At 42.5% G+C, this 12,803-nt stretch overlaps 1 protein-coding gene across 1 annotated transcript in view; it reads right to left on the minus strand.

The window, feature by feature from the left end:
* The window catches only part of LOC147425066 (uncharacterized), a 31,385-nt gene extending 24,342 nt beyond the window's left edge, over window positions 1-7,043 (minus strand). Inside the window, exons 1-2 of the mRNA XM_086499478.1 lie at window positions 6,540-7,043; window positions 589-693 (exon numbers count right to left, since the gene is read on the minus strand). Coding sequence (XP_086355604.1) covers window positions 589-693; window positions 6,540-6,794 — 360 coding nt within the window. The 5' untranslated portion in view covers window positions 6,795-7,043. The remainder of the gene's footprint in view (window positions 1-588; window positions 694-6,539) is intronic.
* Window positions 7,044-12,803: the final 5,760 nt, after the last annotated feature.

The raw sequence follows: 12,803 nt of genomic DNA on the forward strand, positions 1-12,803 counted from the left end.
GAGTCGCGTGCTGAGTCGTCTTTAGAGAGAGGACGGGAGAAGCCAAACTTCAAAGTAATCCTAGGAGGCGGAGGTGCTTGCACAGAGGGCGGAGGTTCATCTGCACTGAGTAGCAGGATGAGAGATTCGGCACCATTTACAAAAGAATACAAGGGAGGAGGGCGTGAAGCAGATCAGCTCCTTGTACAGGTTACTAGACATCGTTGTTTGCAGGAGAACACAAGGGAGAAGGATATATATTAGAAAATGTGAGAGTTGGTCCTACAACAATTGAAAAAGACGTTCACAAGATTGACTATCAGTATTGCCCCAGGTGGAGTTCATGCTACACATCAAATGTCTCCAAAACTTCTTTGTACTACCTTCAGAATCCCATGATAGTCAACTAGTATTGGGTACACCATGGCAATGCAAATACAAGGTATATATACATTGGGCAAAAAATTCAGTGTATTTTACACCAAAACATCGAGTACAACAGATCACATTTGCTTCCATGGAAATAGCAGGTATCCCTTTGAAGACGATGAAAAAAAGCACCGAAGAGTTATTCAACTTCAACGCAACAGACAGACAACAAAACATTACCATTGCCATGCCAAAAATGACTCCTTTAGATGCTACTGACAGCCATAATTGTGCATTTGTAATTGATTGGCTCCCTTTAGTACAAATCTTTGAGACCAACGCTGCCTGTTACGAATTTTGTGTTAGCAATTGAATACTCGGGAGCATCCGAGCAGGTCACTCAAGTCAATCACCCGAAACAAATTTAGATACCAAAGAAGAGACATGCCAAGGTCACACCAACACAACACCAAACACCCTCAAGGTGACAAATATGGATACCGAAGGATATCCCAAGAATTGATGCAAGCTTCATTTGGGTGCCAAAAGCCCAATTGCAAAGTTTATCTCAACAAGTCAAAGTCAACTATGGTGTTCACCCAAAGCTACAAAGGAAAGAACGGTTAATCTCACCCCAGCCATCCATACTACAAAGTTCAAGAAAACACCAACGTGTGCTACCGACTTATAACACTTGTTACATGGTACGTGTTTATTAACACAAAAACTAATCAACCTCATCACCAAATGCCCTTAAGCAATTTTCTTACGACCCACCTCTTGCACAAAATTAATATTTCTATGCATTAACTAAGTATGCATACATAGGGCCACATTACAAGGCCTTGCATAAGGCACTACTTAAACATCCATGCACAACATAACCCTAGCGGATTCCTGTCATTCATGAAAACTCCACCTAGGAGGGGGGGAGGCATTTTGAATGCAGATCTATTGATCAAATGAGATGAGGGCATTTTTTAATTAATTTTTATTTAAATAAATCTGCGTTTGATTTTGTTTTGGACAAATTTTTTGATTGTATGCCCTGAAAAGATGAGGTATTTCAAGGTAACAAACAAACATCCGATATGAGCCCTTAGGTGTAAGTACTTATGTACATAATAGTTTGTTGTCAAGATTTCATCTCTTTGCACCGCACCATATGGTTATCGTATCAACAAGCCAAGAATATCAACACATTAGCCTCGACATCTCTACACATTGATATTTACATTGCAAGCGTTTTGCGAGATCTGAGCATCAACTCCCACAACCTTTCAAGTGACATATCTCGGTATCCGAGTGTTGTTTTGAGATTGCATCCCCAACACTTAGGAGCAGCTACTAGGTGTGACCGATATCAAATTTGGTGACCTGTAAATTTGCTGCTATTAAAAAATGCATTTTTTTCAGTATGCAAATTTTAGTTTTGCTGATCAAGAAGTGTTTTTGACCTAGTAAAGATTGTGCCTGCCAAGTTTGGTGTTGATCAAAGTTCATTTGCTATTGATTTTGCATGTCGATATGTGATTGAATTAGAGATGTAGAAATTAATTGTTTTGTAGTTAAAGAGTTCATAGACTATTTTCATATATTGTATTTTGTCCAAACAAGATATTGACAACCTTGTGGCAAGCCTCCATGCCATAGTCGAAGCACTTGTTCCCTAGGATTGGCATATTAGTCTTGGGACTATTGGTGCAGCCAAAGTGTGTCGATTGTAGAAGACGGCATAAGCACATATGGATGGGCTAACAAATGCGAGCTAAAGGGTTGAAGCAGGTACAAAGATCCTGGGTAGGTAGTGGTAGCGGTTGTGTATGTATGATGCAATTTTTTAGGCCTAAAGGCTCCAAAATGGGCCATATAGGATGGAACCAAAAGGATGTCCAAAATGCCGGTTTTTTGCTTGGAAATGTAGATACAATGAGGATGAGTCCATGGGTGAGAAGGTACTTAAACTTTTCAAAAGCTTCCTTTGGCTTAGGCCCCCATACAAAAAATATCTTTCTCTTTGTGAAATCATAAAGAGGTGCAGCTACATAAGTGAAATGGCGAATAAAGCATATGTAGTAGGAACAAAGGTCAAGGAAACTTCAGACATCATGGACCAAATCAGGCTATGGCCAATTTGAAATATCTTAAACGTTTGTTGGGTCCATGCATACATGATTATAGGAGACAATGTGTCCCAAATAGTGCATCTCTATCAAGAAAAATTCATTCTTCTTAGCATTAACTTGAAGTTTATGATGCTCGATCAGAGTACTTCCCAATCTTTAGATTGAAATGCCCTTGTAATGGAGTGAAATCCGTGGTCAACCCTTCAAAAGTTGATCAATTGATTGGAGTTCCCAATCTCTCGAGAGTAAGTCCAAGAGATTTTGAGGTATCCAATGAAATGAAAATGTCATTGGAGCCTAGATCAAACAAGGTCAGTACTCTCTGTCCATTCAAGCTGCCCCACCCTTTGAGTAGCTGCCTTTTTCCTTTCTCCTTCTTGGTGTCTCCTTGTACATCAAGTACTAAATTTGATGCAAGAAGAGGAGAATCTTTCTTAAGCTTCGGAAAACCTAGTTTCCCGTGGCTTTTCTCACCACAATAGAAACAGTTGTCCTCTTCCATATAGACAGACCTTCAACTAAGAGGGAGTAAGGAATTTTCTTTCTTCGCCCCCTCTGGCTTCTTTTCTAGGCCTTCGGGCTGATATAGAGGTTTCTTCCTCAGTAGTGAGAGCTTTCTGCTTTGCATGAAAGGTAATAAAGTCCTCCTTACGAGGAGGTCCTTTCGAATGCAAGTTATCGACTATGAGGGCGGACTACATCATAATTTGTAGAGTGTTTCATGGGTACAACTTCATAATTTTCTGAAGTACTGCCAACTTCAAATTTGTGCATCTTCTCTTCATCGGAAACTTTCATAAAGGGAGTAACTTTAAGGAGGACCACCCAAAATTTGTTGACGTAGTCAGACACAGCTTCATGCTCTCTTTGGAAGAGCCAATCCCATTCTTTCTTCACATCGTCGGCAGGAAGGAATTAAGCATAAAACTCCTTTTTGAACTCCTCCCAATCTTTGGGTCTGCGTTTTTTCAGAATTGTGATAAGCCACTATTCGTATCTTTTAGATACATGCTAACTTGGTGTAGTTTTGAGCCCTCTAAGAAATTACCTTCTCCAAAGGCCACTTCTAATTATTGAATAAATGTGAGAGCCTTCGTATCAATCCTCTTTCCATTATAACATTCAAATTTAACATCTTTATCTCCAGCTTTGAACATCTTCTTCTTCTTCTTGTGGTGTCAAGACCGCTTCTGAGAGATGGCTTTGGAATCCTTGTCCACCAAAATTGTGTGCTAACTCTTTCTATGATCCTTGTCTTGCTTTTCTGCTTTTGCCTCGTTTAGGGACAACTCAAGTTCCTCATCAGAAATGATATTATCCAGGTTCTTAATAAAAGAGTAATTTGGTGAGGAAGCCCTCAAAGGGATTTCTTTTTCTTCATGATGTTGGGAGGTTCCTGTTTTGCAGGACCCCTCTAAGGCCGGTTGGAGCCCTATTCTAAGGTATACCCTAAGTTGGTACTAGGGTCTTCCACCATCTTTACTTTCCCTTTCTCAAAGGTCTAAAGCACTTTCTGCACTTTTGGCTTAGCAAGAGCAGTTTGCAATTCTGCAATCTATGGCATGAGCAGCTCAAGCTCTTTTGCTTGTCCTCCCCCTTGAAGGATATGCTTATTAAATTTTAAATTGTTACAAGCACGTGAACCCAAAACATAATTCATTGTTCATGTCCCGAATACTTTTCTAATGCATATGGATGCATGATTTCATAAGCCTATTGACTGAGATTCATCGTACTTGTAGCTGAGAATAGTTATGTCTGCTTTGTACTGGGATTTTCAGTGTGCGAGAAACATTTATTGATATCTGCATATATAGGGGATGTCTACACGAGCTCTCCTTGGCTGAAATCTACTTTTGGAACACGTCAATGTGGTGACATTCTCGTAGGCAGCGGATTATGTGCTTGTCTGAGTGCGCACAAGCTCCTATGGATGCAATCTTTCCCCATCGCGGGCTTCACAGCCTCTGTAGCACGGTCTTCACAAACTCCGGAGTAAGAAAATTGTAAGGAGAAAGAGAATGAGCTAAACTGAGAAGCAAGAGAGAGAATTCTGTGGATGGGTGGAAATTGGTGCATAACCCCCTAGGAGGTAGCGTTAGTCTTCCTTATAGTCCTTGCGGAGAAAATATGACATCTGGCGCTGCAAGAGAGAGAGAGAGAGAGTTTGTAAGATTTTTCACGCCGGCGGTCTACAGTTCTTCTCATGGTAAGACTGAGCTTTTTTATGTTTATTACGTCTAGCTGAATTCAAAATGGCTGCCACTGTGTTTATAAGTTTTTTTCGAACATTAATACCTAGTTTTTTGGCCAATCTACGGCAATAAAAACCCGATCAATTTCATATCTCTTTTGACTCGGTCTGCCAGCTTCATCGAGCGTATTCCCATTGTGTCTGACTGACCACTTCGTGGACGACCACCAAAAAAACTATTAAATTATAGGTTTTCTGAGCAAACTCGAGACACCATCTTATTCATGTGCTTGTTCTGAACTACTTTGCACTACATCCGGCTATTCTTCTACTTATCATACTATCCAAACAACACGGATGAATTTCTAGATGGTGCATTGCATTGAAAATTTTACCAGTTCATAATCGGTACCAATAAATTAATAATTTCATTTTGTATGTACAAAAATCATTTTCATTTATTTGTAGTCGTAGCTGAAAATAGTACAATCATCATAGAGGGTTCTCGAGCAGCGGGTGTGCATTACTCTAATTTGATAGTAGAATTTCCTCGATGCACATGTGAGGGGTTTCAAAAAAGAGAGAACGAGTATTTGGTTTTGTTCCTTACAAGCACGTGTACGTGCAAGTTTTTGGCTTGGATTCTACAGCTCATGAGTTGATCTACTAAATTGCACTACCAAAGATGAGTTGTTTCTAGCAATATGTGGCAGACGATGTCACATAGGCATGTGATGAATCGTACCCTCTTTAGATTTTTTCATGATGCTAATGGTTTTAGATAGTTGACGGTAAGCTTTCTAATATAGTGTTTGCTGCCCAAAAGTGTTTGCGTAAGAACTTTTGTTTACCACTTTTGGGTGCCTCCTCCTAACCATGATTCGTTAATTTTTTACTGCAAAAGTAAACATGATATTGTTTCTCTAAGTTAATCCAAACCAAAATATTTGACACTTAATTTAATAATTAAACATTCTCTCTTGGTATTTGCCACGGTTTACTGGGAATTGACATTGGCAAGCATTGGGTTTAGGTTCCTTGTAAGCAATTGTATTTTGTGTACTTGCAAATTCTGAGTTGGATTCAACAGCTCATGAGTTCATCCACCACCAAAATATACTCACAAAAGTTTGAGTTGTTTAAAGCACTAGGTAGCAAACAATGTCACACAGGCCTATAATGGATCTTACCCTCTATAGATATTTTGGTGATCGAGGGGAAGCTAATGGATCTTACCCTCTATCGATGTTTTGGTAATGCTAATGGTTTTGGTGGTCGGAGGGAGCTTTTTGATATAGTGTTTGTTGCCCATAGATATTTGTGTCGCTTTTAGGAACTTCCTCTCTTAGCATATATTACCATGATTGGTGAACTATTTACTGCGATAATTGATATGATATTGTTATGATATTGTATCTCGAAGTTAGTCCAAACTCAAACATTGAGCATTTACTTTGTTAATGGAACATTCTCCCTTGATATTTTGCCATGATTTGTTTGAAATTTACATTTTCTTGTAAGGATCCGCTCGGAAAAACAATAGCATTCCACATCACCAAGGATCTAAAAAATTCGCCACTATATCAAAATACAAAACTTTGGGAATACCATCTGGATGCCACCAATATACAAGTTATCAAATCACTTTCTAGAAGGGCCCATCAACCAATGACAAAAACCAAAAGATCCACTGAAAAGGCTTTTAATGATGTTCGAGAGCTAAGAACAAGGCATCTGGAGACAAACGTTGGCACTACCTTTCACTTCGATGAGAATGAGAGAGAGAGAGAGAGAGAGAGAGAGAGAGAGAGAGAGAGAGAGAAAATATAAAAGGAGAGAGACTATAGATTAAAGAGAAGAACAAAACATACCTTCCAAAATTTGAAAGGTGCTCCGATGTACACAACTGAAACTCCCTCAGAATAACCATACCTTTCTGCAGAAACGCAATGCCAACAAAATGCAATGCTCCAGGAGGCTGCTGCTTCAGCAGAGTTTAGGAGGCTGCAAATAGAAAAGAAGAATGCAGCAAGGCTTTGTAGGAAACAAAGAGCAACAAAGGCAAAAGGTAGACTGCCAGAAGGGCTCAAGCGAATAAGAGGAGGACAATGGAAGCATCCAACCATGAAAGGAGCTCGAACAAAAGTAAATATAGGTCGGAATTCTCAACTGGCAAGACACAGAGTGATGAAGAGAAAGACAAGGAAGGAGAAGACCAACATGGCGATGCCCATCAATCCTCCACTGAAAACAAGTGAGCCTACACCTGCTCAAATGGAAGAAGGAAGACAAAGTTGAAGAAGAATAGCAGGATAAAAGACCGGAGGGCACCACTACACAGAAAGAACCAATGCAAATAGATGTGCCTACCTCCGACAAAGAAAAGGGAAAGGAGATAAAGAGAAACACACAGTAGACCAGCAACATGCAAGAACAAAGAGTTCATCTGAACTCCTCAGGAGTCAAAACGGAAAAACGTGTGGATCTTAACGTGTGGACCTAAAGCCGTGCATGAATTGATACGTTTTGGCATTTTGGTTGCCGATTTTATAACAGTAATTCCCAGAGAACGTTCTCTGTTACATAACAAACAAAGATCATGGCAGAGAAATTTATGGATTAAATAGACCGAGCCGAGGTAGTCATGATACAAAGGTACGTTCACAACACAAGGATAAGGCCTTTTTTTCTGAGTTAAAAACATAGGTTCACTCCCCACACAAATAAAGTAATGCCCAAAACAAATCTCTATGAAAGAAAGAAAGTTATAATATGTTATTTGATTTGCAGAAGATAAATAAGATCCCAGAGTAGTGTGAAGGTGTACTGAAGGAAAGTTGAGTCTCTGCTTTGTGTGTGTGTGTGTGTGTGTGTGTGTGTGTGTGCGCGCATGCGTGCACGTGTAGTGTGAGTGTGTGTGTTGTGGAGGTATCATGGTTAAGTGGTTGGTGGTGCCGAGCATGCATACAGGTAAAGAGCTGTGTGTGTGTGTGTGTGTGTGTGTGAGAGTGCCGATGTAGGGCTGCCGAGAGAGTGTGCGAACTAGCCTGGCGTGCAGCAGTGAATCTCTGAGGTGTCGCGAACCCTTCTGCTGCTCCTATGTCGCACAGTTCTGCCCTGCGCAGCCTCTACACAGTGAGCCAGTGGCTGCAGTTTGCCCTCGCCTGCACGTGGCCCATCAAAGATGACGAGAGCCTCAGCAGCGGGCAGACTTCAGCAAGGGTTTCCTGTCAGTTTGCGTGGGGGTGTGTGAGTGTGTCTGTGTGTGTGTTCGTCGCAGCTGTTTCTCCTTGGCGTAGCCAGCCCTCGCTGGCTCTGTACAGGTTTCGCCACTGTGTGTGTTTTAGGGTGAGAGTGAGTGTTGGTGTGTGTGTGAAGTAGTCACCTTCGTGCTGGTCAGGTTTGCAGTGTGTGTGGTGTGTGGCATCACAGCCGCCTTGCGTGTGTATGTGTGTCTATGTCGAGTGTGTGTGTGTGTGTGTGTGTGTGTACGCTTGTGGGGGATTTGGGGGTGTGGTGAATCCTTCGGCCTCGTCTGTCGCGCGACACTGTTTTGCACAACATCTACCCTGTGCAGGCCCTTCACAACGCGTCGGGGGTGGAAGTTTGATTTCGCCTGCACGCGGTCCTTCCATCGTCTTGTGTGCGAGAGAGGGGTGTGTGTTTTTGTACAGCTAGCTGGTGTGTGTGTGTCAGACGCCTGTGTATATAGCAGTCATATATCAAAAACTCCCAAAAAAGAAGAGAGTGTGTGTGTGAGAGCTTCGCATGGATTCCACTGATCAGTGTACATATAAGCGTCGGAAAGCCATGGAAACTTCGGAGATGGATGCTTTGAGTCTTATCAAAGAATGTTTGCATGAGGATTTCGAGGATGCACGTCAAGCCTGGGAAGGATCCGCTCCTGTTATGGAAGTGCGCATCCCTATACAGGAGCTCATGGATCCTGTTGCTGAATATGCACTTAACACTGTGATTCTTTTTTTCCCGGGTCGAATGCCTACTGCTCAGGATGTAGGCCAATGGGTTGATTTCCTACTCAAACGGCAAGCAGTCCGAGGGGTTTACTTTGGTGCACGAGGGTTCTACGAAGTCTTGCTGGCTGACATGGATGCTCGGGATGCTCTGCTTGAAATGTCTCCTCTTTTCTTCAATACGCAGATGACTCATGTGCTGCCCTGGGCTCTTACCAAGGACTATCAGAGTCTCATTCGTCACAAGTGTCCCGTCTGGGTTGAGGTGCTCGACTTTCCTCGCACTTGGCATCATTTTCTTCCTTTGTTGGCTGCTCAGTTAGGCAAAGTCATTTGCCCTCCTAAGCTGGAGGCAAACACAAACCGTTTTTGTATTTTGTGGAACACGGATATTCCCACACCAGCAGGTATTTCGATCGATTCTGGGGATACAATGGTTGGAAAGCGCCCTTTTAAGCTTAAATGGGGCAAGTTTGCGAATTCTTGCTTCCGATGTGGCAAATTTGGTCATATGCAGTCCGAATGTCCGGAACCAAATCTGCAACCACCTCCTTCAGCCGTCCCTGCTCCTCAACCTCGCTCACCTTCGAAACCTTCTACTGTGGTTCAAACTAAAGGAGTTTCAACCTCCTCCCCCTCAGCTGGGGCCATTAAAGGAAAGGGGAAACAAGTTCAATTGTCTGCACTTACGGCTTCTCCAAATATTAAAGACAAGGGAAAAGAACAGGTTTCGACCTCTCAAACTTGGATGGTGCCCAAGAAACCAGTCAAAGCTGCTACACCTCGTCTTCCGGCATCTTCTCGTAATTATGTGCCTCCCTTGAAGAATGTTGCTCAGAAAAAACTCCCTTGTAATGACAACAATTCTTTGGCTTAAGCTTGGGACAAGGTAATTCGTTCTTACAAGGAGGTTGTTATTGGAGAAGCTTCTTCATCACAAGGTGCATTTCCTTTCAATTATCCACGTCCAAGTATTGACCGGCCTTCTCAAGCACCTTCAACTGGGGAGGATGTGTTGATGGGCACTGGTACTTGAGTTCTATTCCCCCCTTTCTTTCCCTGTTTTCTCGTCCACTGTATATACCATATAGAATGCATAGTTCTTTGAATTGCATCTCCTATAATGTGTGTGGGTTATGCAATCACGACAAGTGGCGGCAAACCTGGCACTATGTACATACATGTAAAGCAGACATCGTGGTTCTTCAAGAGCATAATCGGCATCAATTTGCGGGACAAACTTCTTACTTTGCGGGCTACTGGATAGCTTATGCAAGATCAGCTGGCCATTCTGGAGTGCTTATGCTTGTTCGACATGAACTCTTCCCAACCTTGGTCTTTAATGACCCGGCTGGGAGATGGATGGTCATCCAATGTATTATTAATGGAGAAGTTTTCGAATTTGGAGGATTATATGCATACACAGCTTCTGCAGATAGAGCACGGTTGTGGAGTGCTATTTCATCTTATTGTTGGCGTTCCAATGCCTTTCTCAGCAGGGATTTTAATAATGCACCAAACCTTGCGGAAAATACTACTGAGCATTCTCACATGCTTCATATGGAACGGCAATCTTGGGACCAATTTATGTCGACTTGTAATGGGCTTGATTTGTGGCCCTTTTTGCATGCGATTGATCCAGGCTTTACTTTTCAACAGAATGCTCTATCCATGTATCGCACTCGGCTAGATCGCTGGTATCTTTTTCACATGCAACAATATGATGACTTTGTATGCGAGATGACGATTGATTATGCTATGTGTCTCTCAGATCATTTTCCTGTATGCTTGAAACTTCGTTTTGGCTCTTTTGATGTCAATGATCGCCTACCCAAGAAAAGACTTCTGCATGTCAATAATGCTTATCTCAAGCATGAGCCTTTTCGCACTATGATTGTGAATATCATCCCACCGTTGCTATCCCAGATGTATGTTGACTTGGACATAGCATGGTTTCGTTTTGTTATGCGTGTTCAATCAGTTATACAGGATTATAGCAGGGATTATTTGTCACAATTAAGGGAACGGGTTAACCAGGCAAAGGATGCTTATAGCCGATTAATGCACTTGGCTAATCATTCTTCTCTTGCTGATGCTCAAATGACTGAATTGTTCTCTGCTCGTGCAATCTTAAGGCACAATGATGAGAGGAATTTGGCCAAATGGCAGACTCGAGCTCATCAACAAGCTTTTGCAGATAAAGGATGTGCTTCTAAACAATTCTTTAAGCATTTGCATCACTCCAGGCAGTCTCAAGCTATACGGAGAGTTAAATTACCGTCAGGGGAGTGGACCTCCACTCTTCGAGAGCTAGCATTAGCCCTATGCTCTCATTATGGCAAGATTTTTGAGGCCCCTTCTTCTCCCACGAGAGAAGCTCGCCAAGCGCGTCATGTGTTTCTATCGCATGTTACTTCCATTCTCTCGTTGCGGCAAGCTCAAGACTTGGAAGTTGTTTTCACTGAGTCGGAATTGTATGCCAGCTTGCTTGATTTAGGTCGATGGAGAGCTCCTGGTTGGGATGGTCTCTCTGTGGAATTCTTCTTGTCTTTTTGGGATTATTTGAAGTTGCCTCTATTATTCATGATGAATGCAACTTGGGAACAACAGGAATTACCCTCCTCTTGGAAAGAAGGTTTGCTCAAGCTGATCCCTAAGCATGCATTGTGTGAAGAATTTTCACATTGGTGGCCTATTACACTTATGCCTGTGGTATATAAATTAATGGCAAAAATGCTTGCTAACCGACTCAAATGCTTTCTACATGAAGGCTTGCATCAATCTCAATGCGGCTTCATTCCGAGACGTCAAATTACTGATAACCTCGCAAATGTCATTGTTGGTATGGAATATGCAAAATATACTGGACAGGATGTATTAGTCATGCAGGTTGACATTGAAAAGGCATTCGATATTGTTCTTTGGGATTACATTGTTGATATCATGCGACATTTGGGCTTTGGGCCTAGGCTATCCCGTGTCGTGCTTTTCTTGTATACAAACAGTACTTCTACAGGCTTGCTGGATGGTTCTCTCACAGAATCTTGGCCTTTGGGACAGTCGGTACGGCAGGGCTGCCCTCTAAGTGCTTTGCTTTATGCGATCGCTACTCATCCCTTGTTTATGTACTTGGATTCCTTGACCTCCACTGGTAGGCTGCATGGCCTTACTTTACCTTCTGGTCGATAGTTTGCTGGTCACGCTTATGCGGATGACTCCTTGTTCATGCCTCGTAATAACTATGATGATGTACAACAGATTATGCATACTCTTCACTTGTTTGGATTGACAGCAGGTCTCAAAGTTAACTTTTGCAAATCCAAGCTATTGCCTTTGAAAGAGTGTGACTGGCATAGAATATTGTGGCCTGGGGAGATTGTTCCTCCCCAGGTTCCGGTTCGCTATTTGGGTTATCCGCTGGGTTGGAATGTATCGGCTATGAAGAAAACGGATTGGGTGCTCCAACGTCTACATTCCAAGTTGAATTATTGGAAATTGTCCACGTGGCCACTTCATGTGCGTCTCAGGATTGTCCAATGCATCCTTGTGGCTTATGTGCAGTTTTACTTGCCTTTGTTGTCCTAGCCTCGGTTGCGCTTGCAGTCTCTCATGTCCAATATTTTAGAACATTTTTGGCGGACCTCGTCTACCAAGAGGGGCATTCGGCTTTTATCTATGGACAAGCTGTGTTCTCCCAAGCAGCTTGGAGGGTTGAATATTTTGGAGTTGAGACGTCATCTTCTTGCTCGAAAAGCTATGTTGTTGCCAGTTTTGGTGGAGCAGCAGCAACCCTGGGCTCTCATGGTCACACATTTATGTGCGCACATTGTCACCCCTTCTTTTGGTCATTGGCAACTGACTTATTGGGATGTTGTTTTTGGGAAGCTTGAAGGACACATTCCTGGATGTCCCTCTACTTCTTCTCTAATTGTTGATTGGAAGGTGGGTCACTTCACATTTGGCTTGGGATGGTCGACAATCCTCTGGGGGTAACTCTCTTCGCTTGGAGAGTCGTGCATTGGAGCAAGGTTTTTGCTTCGACTTTGGTTCAACGGTCCCCTCGCCAAGCGTATTTTCTTTCCCAAAAAGGAATCTGTCAGGTGCATCAAGTGATTGATGATTCGGGTTATGTTCTTTCTTTTGTTGATGCCGTCTCCCGCT

The sequence above is a fragment of the Adiantum capillus-veneris genome, chromosome 25 (genome assembly GCF_014529385.1).
Source record: "Adiantum capillus-veneris isolate H3 chromosome 25, ASM1452938v2, whole genome shotgun sequence".
Lineage (NCBI taxonomy): Eukaryota > Viridiplantae > Streptophyta > Polypodiopsida > Polypodiales > Pteridaceae > Adiantum > Adiantum capillus-veneris.